This window comes from Ruditapes philippinarum, unplaced genomic scaffold (genome assembly GCF_026571515.1).
Source record: "Ruditapes philippinarum isolate M1 unplaced genomic scaffold, ASM2657151v2 ctg321_1_1_1_1, whole genome shotgun sequence".
In the NCBI taxonomy this organism is placed as follows: domain Eukaryota; kingdom Metazoa; phylum Mollusca; class Bivalvia; order Venerida; family Veneridae; genus Ruditapes; species Ruditapes philippinarum.
The window spans coordinates 128795-146748 of record NW_026860898.1 but is presented as its reverse complement, the minus strand read 5'-3'; the positions used below and the strand labels follow the sequence as shown (position 1 = coordinate 146748).

The 17954-nt window shown below is 34.7% G+C and overlaps 1 protein-coding gene across 6 annotated transcripts in view; it reads right to left on the bottom strand.

Annotated features, from left to right (window-relative positions):
• Nucleotides 1-1570: 1570 nt before the first annotated feature.
• LOC132713790 (delta-like protein B) overlaps nt 1571-17954 on the bottom strand; it is a 98319-nt gene continuing 81935 nt past the window's right edge. For all 6 annotated transcript variants that reach the window (XM_060696467.1, XM_060696469.1, XM_060696466.1 and 3 more), the window contains 6 exons: nt 13432-13689; nt 10094-10154; nt 8795-8925; nt 7222-7605; nt 3555-4554; nt 1571-1984 (listed from right to left, as the gene is read on the bottom strand). In XM_060696467.1, coding sequence (XP_060552450.1) covers nt 1825-1984; nt 3555-4554; nt 7222-7605; nt 8795-8925; nt 10094-10154; nt 13432-13689 — 1994 coding nt within the window. In that variant the 3' untranslated portion in view covers nt 1571-1824. The remainder of the gene's footprint in view (nt 1985-3554; nt 4555-7221; nt 7606-8794; nt 8926-10093; nt 10155-13431; nt 13690-17954) is intronic.

Below are 17954 nucleotides of genomic sequence, written 5' to 3'. Positions count from 1 at the left end.
GGGCACCAATTAAGTGTGTAAAATTAAAGAATAAAACCATTTTAAACTGTATTGTTCCTATTCTAAAGTGTATTTAACAATAAAGAAGGGGAGGGGGACAATTTTGATATATCATTTATATATGCCCTATATATCATATGTTAATCACATATCTTCGTATATTGTCAAACAATTAGCGTTTTTGTTCATCAATGAATTAACAAATAATAAATTTAAATAAATACTTTTAAGACTCAATATAAACATTTATTTTGTTGTTGAAGATTATCTTTGCAAAAAAAAAACATCCCTCTTACTTTAAGCACAGATCAAGATGTGGTCATTTTTTTGTCCAAAGTCTTATGACAATATGCAAATATATTTGATTCAACAAAATACTGAACAATTTTCATTAAGCAAAATCAAGCATATTCGTACAGCTATTAAGGTTGGTGGATACCTTAAACTTTATTTATAGATCAACAAAATTAAGGTATTTTAACAATTAAGAACAATTTGTGTACTATGTAAGTTAGTTTTCAATTAGATATTTGCTTAATGCAAAGGACTAGAGAAGCTTATTTTATAACAAACATAACAATAAATGTGTTTCTTCACAAGTTCTACAACGATTCTTTTTCTTTTTTCAAAGGTATCCGTCAACCTTAAAGTTGACCAAAACATTTCTACATAAATATCATACAAGTTAACACTGTACGACATCTAATATAATCTATGTATAATGTATGATGAATAAATTGTGGCCATATCTGCGAACATAAGTATTTTTGTATGTACATAATGTTTAATTAAGACCAGATTTCACACAACAATAATTATAAAGCTATAATTTTCAAAGCAACAATACCTCAGTTTATAAATGTCTATCTACTGTGGCAAAATTGCACCCAAAAGCACTAGTTTGTTTCTCATATAAGACCGTTCTATTGAACAATCTTCATAATTCTTCAAAGTCACATTATTTCGCGACCCTTTTTATTCACAGTTCAATATTTTCCTCAGCGCGGCCTAGGTCCCATCTTGAAAATTGAGCACTTGTGGATTTCTTAATGAATTATGACGTAGCAAGTGACGTAATGTTGTTGGTGCATGATGATTGATTTCTTACTCAAGTCAGCAGAAGGCATATTTTCGGAATTTGATGGTGCTATATGCATATCGATTTTGCATAATGATATGGCAATTTGTTTTGGTTGATATATAATTTCCCATTCAGTGGTATCAATTCTATTTTTGGTAACAACGCGATGACTTGATGAATACAATAACCATACAATCTAACTTCAAACCAAAATGCACAACAATCGAAAATGCTGCAGAAAAAACAAATGATTGAAAAATGTGAAAATGTCTTAATTTGTAACTGATAACACTGAATGTAAAATTATTTTTGGACGAATTTTGTTTAATTTCTTGTCATTTGACACTGTTTGTGTTCAAGATGACGTCATTTGATGACGTTAGCACGAATACCGTCACGTACCGATGCGATCTCCCAGAGACAGTGTGTAATCCACCCTTTCAAGGTTATGGTTTTGTGTAGCATGAAGTTTGCCATTTAATTTCTTTGGAATTGTTCTCTTCGAAAAAATGTCACACATACACATGCAGTCGAGCACACAAAGGCACTTGCAGGCTCACAGAATGACTAATTTATAATGAGCCGACATCTTCGGCATGTAGATATGTAGCTCCACGAAAACGAGATCTGTTTCGCAATAAATACATTTTTAAATACACTTGTTTTGCAAATCTTTTTTATCTTAAATAATTTAAATATATTGCAGTTCAAAGTCAAGATTGTCTAACAAGAGTATGACGTCACTACACTTCCGTTGCGAGGACGTCGTCTCCATAGTAACTACTGTGACGATGTGGTTCTTGGTGAAGTTGTGGCTCAAGAATTAATAATGAGTTTCTATTAATAGTGTCTCTGTTAATATGCTTGTCAATGTAATGGATGTCATGTGAACCTCGATAATCCCTGAAAGTATAAAAAAAGCACACATATAGCTTTACATATCATAAAATAGCATGGGCTTTCCATTAAACATAATATAATAACTTAGATAATAATCATAAACGTTTAAACTATCGTAAACGTATAACCTTGCAATGTTCCCCGACAAAGACGCTGTAACAGTTAATAATAGTAAAAATCACCCAATTATCTTTTTTCGGTGCCCTAGATTTTAGACAGAAACTGTACTTTTCTTTGTTCCTTTGCTGTAACAAAGGTTTAGCAATAGATAAACAAAAAGCATGGCGTATTTAATTGTGCTGCATAGCTCCAGAGAACACAAGTTCATAGCTCAGTGACAGATGTGGCTCGTCTCTGGAGCAATATAAAAATCACTGAAGTTTTACATCTGTATGTAAAACGTTAAGACGCGAGATTTTACAAGATTTACTCCATAGAAATACTATATCTGCAGGCAAGACAAAGTATCACTTTTTATGCTAAAAAAATCTATCGAAACGTATGAAAGGAAAGAGAAAATGTTTGTTTATTCCTAAATTACAATTTATAAACTGATGAGTCAATCATAATAGGAGTTTAGTAAAAATGAATTAAAACGGTGTAAAACAGAACTACACACTTAAAGAGCAAAAAACAATACGACAAAAAACACCCTTCCTTTGGAAGAATTCGCTATACACGCGGTCTTGCACGGTTGCCTTTTATTCCAGCATCTTATAAACCGATATCAAAACAAACAATGCATACTGGAAAACAAATTAGCCTTCTATTCTTATAATGAAGAAAACCTGCATGGAGAGCAATCTCTATCAAGATCAAAAAGCTGACAGCCCTTGTAAATGTACTTTATTCCACATAAAATCTCAAGACGTGTTTCATACAGCCTATAGTACCTACTGGTATTAATTATGAACCTGGATATAGGGGCAAACAGTGTCATGAGTACGAACGGTCTTTCTATGAGCAGAAACTATTATGACATTAAAAACAGAGCTATTCACATTCCCTGTGTCAGTTTCGTTTTGTTTTTTTCGACTTCAAGACTTTTCACATATTACTTTACCAGTATATTACTAGGGACTGTACGAAAATAAATTCAGAATTCAAAAAAAAAATTACGGCTCAGCTTATAGTTCAAATAGAGATATAAAAACTCTCTACACAGGAGCTAGCGAGCAACATGCTTTTGCTTTTTGTTGATTAAAACATAAAAAACAACATTGGTGACATTTCCCATACATCGTTATGAGGAACTTTTGGAATTTATTCCAGTATTTTTTCCAGCTAATTAACATAATGGAACGCTGCCATTTAATTAACATGTACTTTCAAATTCCACATGAAATGAAGCAATACGGCATATTTATAAAGAATGTACCTTTAAACAATTCAGGGCTTTATTTGAAACTTTAGAGTTATATACATTTCCTTCCATATGCATTGATGCATTGCAAAATTAAAACTTCCTAAGAAAACAAACGAGACAGTGTTATATTTTAACTAGTAAAATCGATACAAGAGAACAAGAGAAGAAAAAAACATTATTAAATAAATAAATAATGTGAATTCCTACCTGACATCTAAATTTGAAGGATCTATTGACACTTTCTCCTTTTCTAGTGACTTTGAAGTTTTCTCGTAGTCTCTATGTTTTGCGTGGACCTTCAGGTCCGGATTAAAAAATAATTGTTTATTATTAATTGGCTTATCACCAATATAAATAGAATTAGGCCTACTGCTTCTGTAGGACTTTAATGTATTAAAGTCTATGTCTTCATTTGATATTTTACTTGTTAAATTGGAAATGTTTGAACTACTTTGAGGGATTGTTGTGAATATTTTCGACTCCCTCAGTTTATTGTTTATGGAATTTTGCACATTTTCTTCTTCCTCGCGACTCTTAAGCGGCGGTGACCGTCTCTTCCGGCACAATAAAATGGTGACTACAATAATTATCGATAGCAATGGGATTCCTACACCTAAACACACAATCAACAATAACTGCGTCGTCGTAAATTCCTGTTCTTGTCCATGTTGTTCAGTAACAGTGACGTTATTTTTCACAGTCCTAGCTCCATTCTCTTTTAACGTTGTCGTCTGCAGTACAATACCATCCGTGCTTTCGCGCGTAGTAGTTTCAATTTGTCCTGGTAAATACTGACAATTTTTACCTGTGAAACCAGGCAAACACGAACAATGATAGTTATCAACACTTTGTTTGCACGTTGCGCCGTTTCTGCACGGGTTACTTGCGCATTCATCAATATCCACTTCACAAAACCTCCCGAAGAAGCCCGGCCGGCACGTGCACGTGAAATTATTCACTAGGTCCTTACAAGAGCCGCCATTAGCACACGGTCTCAGTTTACAATCGTCAACATTGGTTTGGCAGAAATCACCTACAAATCCAGGAACGCAGCGACATTCAAAATCATTGATTTTGTCCAGGCAGACGCCGTTGTTTTTGCACGGTTTGTGCGTGCAGTCATCCACGTTCGTTTCGCAATATTTGCCACTGAAGCCGCTTTCACATACACATTGAAAGCCATTGACTTTATCGATACACCGTCCATCTGAAAGAACAAGGAGAAAAGAACGATTAAATGGAAATTCGTGGTATTAAAGTTTCATTTCGATGTAGCAAAATGTACAGGAGCAACCAGACGTATGTTTAGGTAACCTTATCAATTTACAAATTTTCTTAAAAGTGGTAGGACAAGCCTCATACAGCAGTACAGATCTCCCACGATCAGGCTACATGTCTAATCATTGTTTTATCGTAGGTGTCGATTGGTAAGGTATGATTCACGAGGATATCAAAGAAAATTTCCAAACAACATTCGTGATTCGGTTATTACTTTCCTGTTTAGATGTATAAAGTGGGAAGTCTCTATTTACTTTTCGTTATTTTGATGTTTATATTTTCCGTAAGATGAAAAACGCCATTTATCATCGCTTCCCTTTCTCATCGGTTTTTCCACGCGCCATTTGTATTTAATTTCGGATGAATATATGTACTTAAGTAAACGTATTTTCATTGTAATGGATCGTAATTTTTCATCTATCATTCTAACTAACTATTGACCAGAAAAATAGAGCAGCCATAAACTGTAACATAAATATAATGAAATTACGGTCAATCAATGATTTAACCGCAAACCAATTGTCGGGCGCGGAGACTGGCCATAGCAGGTGGCGCTTCGCAATTCAGTTGACTGTCACACTTAAGCATAACAACCCTGCCGAGTTGATTCAATATCAATAGACGCATATGAAGTTATTAAATGAACCTGCGGTTTCTAATTAATCAATACAGCTTATAATGTTAAGTGTTTCACAATAATCATTTTTCCATTTTTACCGTAGCCGGTGGAATGGAGCAAATAGCAAAACAACCGAAAATCCTTTCGGTTTGCAGGAATATCATTTCTAATTGCCATACAGAAACATGAGGAAAATGAAGGGAAAGCTTACATGTTCTGTTTTGTAGTGTTATGCAGTAATGTTCATTAATATACTTGTGTCGTATGGCTTTTTTATTGAACAAGAAAATAGATGGTGTCAGCTTGCAAACGATTACTACATCACCCAAGGCCTACTACAATATGGCAAAAATTAATTTTTCATGCTTTACTACCCTGGAAAAATTGTTTACAATGACAGTTTCAATTGAACAAATGTTGCAACCATTATAAAAAAAGATTGTTTTCAATTGTTGTTGTTTATCATTCACAATGTGCAGTTGAAGGAAGAGTTAATTTCCGATTACAAAACATATAAGTACATTTGTCCTTGCATAACAATCGTATCATACAGAATAATCCCAGGGGCGTGGTTATAAAATGACATCACTAACTGCCTATTTAAAATAGCTTTTTCATTCTATTTTAATAATGTATGGCAAGTTTCAAGTTATCAGAAACTAGATAACAACTGGCATGCAAATTATGTCTGCTTAATTTAAAGCTCGTTCAGGATTCACCACAATAGTTCACTGCGTTCATCAGTTTTATTATTCTTTGCCTTTGTTTTCATTATTTGTTTTACTTAGTTCCCATTAGGTTTCATAACAAAAAGAAATATTATCCAATAGGCTCGTTACTTGAAAATTGATCATATTTCATACTTTCTAAGCATCGATATGTCATAAAAACCAAAAACGATAATTTGTATAATTACTTTAAAGGGAATTTAGAAATGATTAGTTTGGTCAAACGGCGGCTATTCAAGCGAAATTAGCTACTTTATTAAGATTAGATGAGGGGATTAACTGTTGATTTTTTCAGGATATGCTTTCTTTAACAGGGTACCTGTGCCAAAATCAATACACTTCTTTGGGAAATTCGCTTAATCTACGCTGGCCCATTCACATATAATTGTTATATTGATTCAGAACGTTTACAAAACTTTGTGAAGAGGAAATCGAACCTTGTTATAGTTTACAACAAGCCTGTTTTCCCCCTGTATTTCATAATTTTGCAGATCTAATGAATATCTATTGATAACAAAAACTATGACGCGGCTGCATACCAAACGCTATTGTTGATAAATTGTTATTCAGTGTAAATATCTATTCTAGAAACTGTTCGTACTGCATTGTCGTAAAATAATAGCAGAAAAATGGCCAATTATCGCATGGTTTTCACGTGTAAAATTTGCTGCTTTTGAGAATCATGCCATTATTAAGCAAGGAGTCTCTAATTACTATAGCCCCTCCCTTACATGATCAACCGTCGCTGATTACTCAACAGTACAAAAACAACAAAGTAAATGATCTATTGGCAGATTTTCTTTGGCCCCTTAGAACGTTAAATTATTCCATCTCAGAAGAACTATTAATATTTTATAACATAACTAGGTTCTTTTGGTATATGAAACTCAGCTGGTGTATTAGTTGAAATATTAAAGGGAACTATTTTATTGAAATCGCTTTAACCCCATACTACAGGCAGAGCTACATGAAGACAATCGTCTGCAAAAACATATGTTTTAAATTGAAAAAGGTATTACGGCATTACTCAATAATATTACAGACTCATATTTTTCAGTGAAAGTCTGACTTTTTCGTAATCTGAGTTCATCCGTTTAACCTCGGAATTCAATTCAAACGACCCATTTACAAGGAACTCTAGTCGTCACCAACATGCATTTCCACATTTGACGCGTTTATGATAATTGTTTTTAGAAATCACAGTGGGTGAATGTAAAATTGTAAGTAATTATTTCAATGCAACACTTACTGTTTTGGCATGGGTTAGGCTCGCACTCGTAGATCTCTTGGTCACAGTTCCGGCCTGTGAACCCAGTTTTACACTGACATACGTAGGATCCTTGACCTTCGATACAAGTGGCGCCATTTTTACATGGGTTTTTCTCGCAACTTTCTGCGGCAACGTCGCAACGTGAGCCAGTGAAGCCAATTTTACACGTGCAAGAGTACCCTGAACCGATATCTTCACACGAACCTCCATTTAGACATGGCTGGTTGAGGCAGTCATCGATTTCCCGCTCACAATTCGTTCCCGAATATCCTTTCGGGCACGTGCAGTCGTAACCACCACTTCCGGAATTCTGACACACGCCGCCATTTTGACATGGGGTATGATGTGTACAGTAATTCAAATCTGAAAAAGTAAATAACAAACTTCTAAGAACGTTTTCAAAGTTTTGAAAGTATTCAAATTACATGGAATAAGACTTTTTTCTTTTGTTACAGGACCATTAACCATATGATTCACAAATAGTGATTGATGCATCATCAGTTGGTAGCAAATTAATGAACAGATTATGAGGAATGTATTCAAATATTTTTTCAGCATTTAAACTGAATAGACTCAGTCAATATTCTAATTTCAGATGCAGACGCACGAAATGCAATCGTCGAATTAATTGAAATGTAAGATTGTTTTAATTGATTTATTCATAAGTATGGTGCACCCATACCTTTGTACACACCCATATTACAAATATAAATGATTTGTTCTCTCACAAAAGTGGAGAAATAACACGACAAATTACATTCCCGTGGACACAAGTGACGCCAAAGTTAATTATTTATATGAATTAGTTCAAAGTAAGTTCGTGTAATAGCTACTACAAACTGGGCATGCTGTTGTATACATGTTCGTTATTAAAGAGTTCCTTTTCGCAATTTAAGCTAATACACGGAATTGAGAATTAAGAAAATAACTGTTTTTAACTTCTAATTAGATTCTATATTAAGAACCATTGGCGTCTGAAAATCCACAAGAATTATATATTGTACATTTAAATTTCTTAATAGTACTGTTCTTCCATGAAAATGGACTTTTTACTTCTTAGTCTATAAACAAGTATGGAATTTTTCTCAATGTTCGGCATCATACAGCAAATACGCGACTTAATAATTGGGACAGCTTAAACAGATAAAAAATTTAGTTCCAAGATATTTTACTAGAAGAAAAAAAAAGCAGGTATAAAGATATTGATTGTTCTGGGCAAACTCTCTGCCTATCCGGGTAGAACATTAGCTCGCCTTTTATGATTTCATCGTCGGCTGGGGACTTGAATAAATGTTCAATTCTGCTTAAATATTCATTGACAATGTAGCAACTGACATTTTACGACTTGTGAAGCCTTTGAGGGTAAACACGAGGTATTTTACTTGTTTTGATATGCAATAATGCTTCAACAAATCTTTATAAATTGTATTCTTAGAACATTGAACTTGGGCAGAAAAAAAAGAGCGTTGAAATAATACCAAAAATAAACCATGTAATTTGTTATAAATAATCTAATGAGGTAACAGATGTAGGAGGCTAATAATAAACATACCTAGTGTACAAAAGAGTCCGCCCCAGCCTTCAAAACATTTGCATTCCCAGGGTTTCGAACAATTTCCGTTACTGCATCCGGGGTACTTAATACACTTTGAGCACAGTGGTCCCTCCCAGCCGCTTCGACATCTAAAATAAACAAACGTAGGCATGTAATCACACATGATAGCAAATCTATATTACAAAGAATATATACATGTATAGGGCCACCTTTAATAGTATGATAGTATTTATAGTGCACCAGTGTCATTTATTTTTATGCCAGACATTTAAATAAACTACATTATTTTTTGTCATGAAGTACTATCAAATTAATCACAGATCCCCCTTCTCTTAACACTACTGTTCGGCAAAGTTTTTTGCAAGTCTACACCGTCTTCTTTGTTCCTGAATTTTTAAGGTGTTAAATTTGATCTTGGGTAGAGCGCGAAATAGCGGAATCTGAATTGCAAACAATAGCAATTACGGCATTTTACACGATTACTACCTCTAAATACGCCACGTCTTGTTCGCAATAAGAGATTTGATTAGGTTTTTGTGTATTGCTTTTCTCGTAACAAAGGGAATCTTGGGCCTGAGATAGGGATATTTGTCGAAGTTATCCGAACCGCATCGCAGTAGTAGCGTTTATTGTTGGCGAATAGAAAACTGTTGATTTTTATACAAATTTCAGTCGAACAGCTGTTGATTCAGATCAAATTGTTGAAACCCTTTGTGCCGAAATTTTAACAAATTCGTTTCTTTGGATAAAAGATTAACAGCGACTTATAGGCAAATACTTCCGTGCAAATCGCACTTTGTTCGCGTGCCGCTTAAGCAAATAATATACAGAGGCACTGGTTTAAATTGTCATCTTAAACGGTATATAGATAAAGAATTAAGTATCACTTTAGTTAAGCTTGTCTCCATCACCTTGTAGTGTTTATTAAGTGCTAAGGGCATATTATTATTGTAAGACTTTATCTTAAGATATATCATGATTATAATGAGATACGTGATAAAAGCGGTGCTTAGGGGCCCTTTTGAAAGTTTGTATACTTTGATATCTTATTTGTATTTATCTTATCATCAAAAGTGTTGACAAATGTAAATAAAATAGAAATGACTTTTTTCTTTACAATCTTTCTCTATTTCTATCTTTACAGTAAGTTTCGTAGTGGCGCGTAACAAAATGCTTTCATATTTTCAAATTCAAAACATTACCGTATATTGAGATAGATTTAAAATTAATTTGTTGCATACACTTTTCAGTACTAGTAATTCGGTTCAGGATTGAAATTTTGGTATTCATACTCACTTGCATTCGTAGGGCCGGTCACAGTACCCATGCTGATCCTCGCAACCTTCCAGGCAGATTGCTGCAAAACAAAAACACAGGAATGTAGAGTCGACAAACAAAACAAACAAATGGCAAAAAAAAAATCAACAAATAATAACAAGGACAAAATGTTCTTATGGCCACCTCTATATCAAAATTTCCTAACGGCTCTGACTGTAAACTAGGATCGTTTACGAAACGGTAAAATCTAAAGTCGCAAATACATTTAAACTATCAACTAATCAAATACAGTAATTGATTATTAAGTGTATATGAAGAAAAAGTTACAAAATTTCCTGAATCACTCGTAAAATACTTTATTCATTTACACAGCAGCAGTTTCAAATTGATTGTTTGAAATATTCCAAACAATTGCTTTATTATAGACCAGAAAGAAACATGAGGGTCAATATTTGTTTAAGAATGGTCAAATATTTGGTCAACCTAAGCATTCGGCTTCGATCAAACGTCTGTGCCAATTTCCAGAGTGACCAATCGGTCCATTTATTATACCAATGGCCCAACAGTTATCAATACCAGCAATTTTATAACATATTTGAAATATTTAAACTCCTTCGGGCGTAAAGTTTTATATATTTGTTTAACACGACGTTTTATTTGTATCTCCTACACTTTTTCCTTTACTAATGACCCTCAATTACGATTATTGCCCCAAAGTCAAATAAACTGAAGGACTTGAAAATCAAGCCAAAAAAGTCACCAACTTTATTTTTAAAGATAGCGATCACCAATGCATAAAAATCAACAGTACACATCAATAACTTTAGGGCAAGCAATAACTCATTGGTACAATGGCTGTTGTGGCCATTGTTAACATGTCAATTATGTCATTTAAATGTGCTGGAATTTCAACAACATCTGCCTCTATCAACACTGCAGACGAAACGTCAACCTGTAGAAAGCCACCTTTCAATAAAAACCCGAGTGCCTTAATTACCCAACACACCTCAAATTCAGTTTATTTCAAAAACACGTTGTTATTATTTTTTGGTAATAATTTATGCGCATCCGATTATTGAATATTTTAATGCGCGTGTTGTTGTGTATACACAGCGTGTAAAAATAGATGGAAAATAGGTTACTAGTATTCTGCATATAAACAAATCGAATTTCAGGCACTTGTGTTTATTTCTTGTCATTTTTTCCTTGTTGTCATTTTACGCCGTGCATTTCTTCCCCCTCTCTCTCTACCTCTTTTCAATCAAAGGTAGCGTATGATATGCGTGTTACCGCATTTCATGCGCGCTCGTGTGACAGGTGAAAATCTACTTACTAGCAAAAAAATTACAAAATGCTGGTTCGTTTCCATGGAATCGTAATCACTGTTATAAAGAACCACTAGGCTGTTTACCAAACTTTTCTTTACAGCGTTCATCAACAATCATTTCATTTGAATAGAAAACAGTCTTCTTTTATTTTATGAACAGTTTTCAATGCCGGATTAAGGTCGGGAATCAGAACACTCTTTTAGAATATTGACAGTAAAGAAACGATGTTTTTTTCTTCAGTTTACGTTGTTATGTGTATATCTCATATCTTGTTCAATATGTTGCTGTAGTAATGTGTACGTAAAACTCGAGCCTTGTTACTGTTCACTTATAATTTATTGATACACTTAAAAGCAACATCTGCTTCAGGTTTCTATATAGCCTTTGGGGACTAGTTATGTTTTGCACGAACGAAAAATATTTTGTCCTCCGTATACCTTAGTTACCTCATGCCCCACGTTTTTAAATATACATATATAAAGGAAATTAAACAAAATTTAAATTTAGACAGCAGACGATAATTTTATCAAAAACACCTGACTTTACCCGCCAAAATTTATAGGTTATGTAGTAAGGGAAGTTAAACGTAATAGTAATCGGTTGTTTACGCTAGAGTAAATGCTGTCATCTAATATAAATCTAAAAGTCATTTTTTGTCAAACTATTGCAATTTAAATGAAATGTAAATATGTCTAAATGAGAATCCGCGGTACATACTGAATAACTTATTAAATAGCATGAGCCTGTCGTTTTAATTATAGCGGTTGCGTTTAATTTATCTGAGTTTAATTTTACCCACGAATAATCAAATAATCATAACATCGAATAACGAATTTTGAAATAAACTCCAATTCCCCAGGCGTGCTTACGAAAACAGGCCTAAATCGACCCGAGCTTCGCGAGTAAACAGGTAAAAAAGTATGTCATTGGAAACAGCTGGTACTGCCTCACGAGCATATTGAAACGGGTTTCAGTTATCTTTGTAAGTCTGGAGATTTGTCGTCTGCTAATGTTTTGAATTGGAATAAAGGGTCACAGATAATTGGTGACTCATGAAAAAAATGTTCTAGTATTTAATAAATTCTAGTACAAGACTTGTTGAAACAGTAGCTCACAGAATCGAATGTCTAATACAATCGATTATGTTCCAATTCTTTAAATGAAGATTAAATATTTTCTTTTTTATTCATAAGAAATTGATCGTTAAAGTTGATTCTACTATATAAGCTAGCGTTCATAGGGGAAAAAATGGTGTCGTCTGCTGTATAACAGGGTAAAGATTAAAGTTAAGACGTTATCTTAAAGACAACAGATGTTTTCTTTGGAGCGCAAATACCTTGGTTACCCAAGAATATGTTCACGTCCATACAAGAAATTTAATTATCGTCTGCTACCAATGATGAAGGGTATTGTGTTTTAGGAATATTCTTTAATATCTCGGAACTGATTAACAGATCAGTAAAGACTAAATGGTGAGATACGACCGATTTCCAGGCTATAATCTCCGTGTTTAATGTTTCTGTACAATGATATTGGCGCCAAGTTACCACTTTTAAAGGGCGGATAATAAGAAACAATTATTCGTTCAATTATAGTCCAATCACTACATGTAAAATACATAATTTTTCAACATAGACATTCCTTCCAGACACATTGACGAAAATTTATCCTGGATTAAGACATTTCGAAAAAAAATACCGATGCACAACTGTGAAATACACAATCAGGCCGGAATTGGCACAGAAAGAAAATATGCTTTAGATCGCGATAGGATTAAAGAGTACTTCTTTGTAGCTTGTAAACAAACACTCCAAAACTGTCAGTATATGTCCGACAGTGGATTAACACATAAACATGTAATTTAGAGGTAGGATCCAAAAAGAAGGTGTCTATTCTTAAAAGACATGTCCATTCTTAAACATGGTGATAACATTAAATTCATAAGATAAGCTCAGAAAAAAAACTTGTTTGGGATTTGGACTTTTCCAACTCGATACCCTTACTATAGAGTTTGCAGTATAGCCTTACCTTGGTCACAGTATGCTCCTTTCCAACCAGCCATGCAAACTTTCGAGCCATCGTCAGCGCACGTGTAATGGCCAAAATGGTCATCACGTGGTCTGCACAAGGTCGAGCAACCGGCGTCATAGTAGTCGCTACTGCATTGAACCCGGTATTTATACTCGAGCTCTGTTTGGTTGGTTTTATGAATAAAGTTGCTCCATTCTGGTCCCACTCTCAGTTCACGCTGCACGGCTAGACGAGAAATACGTTCTCTTGGACTTCCTGTAATTAAAAATTGAAAATCTTATTCAAGAAAAATGGAAATGCCATACACCAGAATCGGATGCAGGAAGTTTAGCAGACGACGTGTCATCGTCTGCTCCTGTCAACACACAGTACATTAACTTTTTGAGAAGTCCGGTGAAAAGAAAGCAAAATGTTCTTTTCAGTAACTGTCCTAATTTGTCGTTTGGTCGGACAATCAGTCGTATGGCTGGAGCGTGCGTCATTTATTACATTTCTTTTTAGGTTAGTGTCAAAAACAACTTATTTGTAAACCCAGACGCCATTTTAATCATGACCAATGACCATTCATTAAAACTGTGAGTAAAAAAAATTGAAATATTTCAGTGTTTCTTTGCAGCAAATCATTTGGCCTTGAATTTACCTTATGAAGCAGAAGACGGGTAATAAATTAACTTAACAGGTTCATCATAAACAACAATAATGTCGCAGACGTTCATTTTAACTTTTCGTGATGGTCAATTAAAAGTAAACATAAATAATAAAAGAAAATCATTTAAACCGTGAGAAACTGCTCTTGACACGGGTGGAGAATGACTTTTTCAGAGAGATTGCGGGATGTAAGCGCGGGGATTGGTTATATCGTACGGGTAATTGAAGGTCGAGGGAGTAATTTAACTTTGTCTTGTTTAGCGACTCGGCTTTACATTTGGATGTGTTGCAGTGCCCTTGTGAAGAAGCTTCAATTACAGCGTTCCATTTGAGAGAAACAGGTGACGATCTAACTGAAGAGCACTATTCAATTACCACAATAGAAAGCGGTAATTAATGTGATACCTCAAAATTGATCCATTTAACACAATCATAAAGCGAGTCGACAGAATAATAAGAATAAAGACTACACACATTTTGAAATGAGGTTTTTCCCTTCACTGCTTTGCTAGCAGAAAATAGCATGGGAAAATTGCGATACAAGATGCGTAAATTTTTATCAGCATTGTGAAAATCTGTCTTGTCAGATATGCTTGTTTAGATGGAGCGATGCCAGTCTGCGAATAATGTTCCGGGGGATTTGACCTGGATCAAAGTGGCAAATGGCCGCATCAAAGGGTTGTTCTAACCAGACTTATACATGAAGCTGACATGTTCTCACAGGTATGTCAGGGAAACACAGTCTATGAGCATTATAATAGAGATCGAAGTAATAAAACGGTTCATTTATTCAGTATGGCACGTTGGTAATAAAAATAAAATCCGACTCCACAGGTTGCCCCTTATTTACGAAACGAACATTATAAATTTTGAAGAGAAATCAACGGAAAAGAAAACGTGACCTAGAGATACTGCTAGGGTCATGGATTTGTGCGGTCATAAATTGAAAACCACAGTTCCATAATTTATTTGACTTCAGAGAGCGGGAACCCGCACCTCAGTCGATTTGTGACGCCAGCCTCTTTTGTGACACACACTGGATGACTGCAGTGTGAAAACACGACAGGTGTACCGTATATTGTTGCTTTTATTACCGAGCAAATGATGGGCCTTAGTTTCAAACAATCACGCGCAATGATTGCCAGGTATGATTAAGATGCAACAGGTAATAGTCTCGTCTGATAATACACTGCTCGACCTCAGGCTCACAGTTACTCATGCAGTGGTCATTACCAGTGAGAAAAGAGCCAATTTAAATCTCATGAAGTTAACTAAAGACAGTTGTCATTCGAGACATCTGTTTATTTTTACGGACTCGCTTTCTCCATTAACCAATTTTCTAATTGTGAACCCCAATTTTCGTCACTGACTTGTAAAAGATATAGAAAATAATGAATGAATCAGATACAAAATTAGAGACAATTTTTAACAGTCTCAGACTTTTAACATGGCGAATTAGCGTTCTGCGAGTAAAAGCCGCCGCTTTGTAAATTCCTGAAATTCTTAAACGTTTCTCAAAGTACTGATAAGCATCAAAGGTGTTATAAGGCTTTAAGATAACGCTGAACTTGACAATGTTTCTATCTTGGTCAACAGAATGTTTGCTACATGTAAATGGAATACTAAATTATTAATTATTATGCAAAGAAAAAACTGTCGCCTGCAAGCTGCAAGCACTTGGTGGATATCCGGCACATTCAGATTTAAATGTACATCACAGAAATGATATATGTCATCTAATATATCATGAAATCCCTACTTACATAAATAGGGAATTATATTGATGTTTGTAGTGCACACATGCAGTTGCATTATTTATTTTCACCTGGATATAAATTGTGCATTTTAAAGCAGCCTGTCGCATTCTGCAAAACGTGTTACAGGAAAAAAATGGAAATAGGCGATAATAAACTTAATATCACCTATCACAACGGACTTGTAATGCTTTTACCAGCGTTCCGTTGCCCCTATTAAACAAACACATTACGTTAAAGTATGACGTAACTCACGTCACCTTCAATATTGTCCAGTTACGTTAGAATGTGTCAAGGTAATTATTCGGCGTGTCACGTGGGTGTCCGAGACTGGTGATTTATGGGTAACTTGTCACTGTCAACTTTAATTTCTCAATTATCAGTCTGATTATATTGACAGAGTAAACATTAACTGCTTTGTTTTTAAATTTCTCCGTTATCAAACGTCTAGCATCAATTTGCTTGTATTATTACGAGTTTAATAAATATCATAATAAGAAATAAAATAAGTGTCGTCTGCAATAGCACACCGATTAGGCTGGAACTCTCTGTAGTGCTATTTAATAATCTTTAAGTCTCGTCTGCCATTTAATGGACAAACGACAGTCGAATAAGACGGAAACTCCCTCTCTACAACTATTAAAAAACACGAAAAGGAAAATCTGAAACGACAGGTTTTAACGTGTTTTTGATGGAATAAAGGGCTCACTCATTTCTCATAGAGTGTCCGTTTCACAATAAACCGTATCAAATATGATCCCATAGAAACCACAAAGCGTGATAAAACGGTTTCTGCAATTTGAAATTGTTGAAAATGTATCAAATTGCCCCCCTAAACATGCTCTTTCTGGCTGTAAAATTATCACAAACATGCATCAGACTTGTAGCTTTATCAACGGCGATCATTATCAAGATATACAAAACATGGGTAAATGAAAACCCGATGACCATTGTTCATTTGTTAATGAATCGACAGAAACAATGAGTACACTTATAAGTCTATATCAATTAGCTAACGAACCCCTGAGTCAAAATGAAATCTTAAACTTAATTTAGGAACGTAGCACTCCCAATCGAAAATGTCAACAGATTCATTTTCGGATACATTCAGACTTTTTACAGAGGTTCGGGGTCTTTTAAGCTACAAGTTAGAACTGGAAATTCTAGGTAATTGACTTAAGAAATTGCAAAAAAGACTACCTAAAAACACGTGATATTGCAAAGCTGTAGAAACAATTAAACAATTTATAGATGAAGGTTCAGTAAACGGCATGCGAGTGTTTACATAAATTATAAGAACAAGCAAAGTTCACATGCAAACTTGGCAGCAGATATTCGGAAGTGACCTGATTCCAAGTAAACCTGTCCAAACAGTTTATGATCAATGTTAAATAGATTTACCTGGAGAGGTAAAAAACACAATTTTTCATGCAACATTTCTCAAGGAAATCTGAAAGCATATTTAATCAAAGGTCTACAATTGATTGACAATTAATCGATCAATAACGGTCCTCGATTCATTCTCAGCAACCTTACCAACAGGCGAGAACTCGTGACCTAGTTCTTAACTGTCGTCTGCATACTGGCAGATAAAACTTTTCATCTGTTTTTTTCTCACGGTCCTTTACACTTTACGAGGACAAATTTAAAATCTAATATTTCACTGTTTTAATCTATACAAAGAGTTGACTAGCGGACTCTTCAGGGGTCCCAATTTTATGATATATACCTTATTATTTCGTAACGCCGGCCAATCGCATTTTAAGTAGATAGTGCATTTTATTTCAAAAAAGGTGTTACTTCTTAGCGTTTAATGTCTTTGAACGCCGAAATTTGAGAAATTTGCTTTTATTTGCCTTGTTTACACAATTCGTAAGTCCATGTGACCTATTCGGGGACCGTTGCATCTGTCGTAGAGTATTTGATGGCTGAACGCTTTGTAAGATAAGAGATAGGCCTAAATAGCTGAACAAACAATCATACTTCAGGACCTTACCGTAACACCATTTAAGGTCCTAATTATGATAAGACTGAAGAGTTTCTTGCTTTAAAGTTTACATGGCATACAGAGAATTTCGTCAGACTTTTGAAACCATTTCCTAACCATGAACACAGATA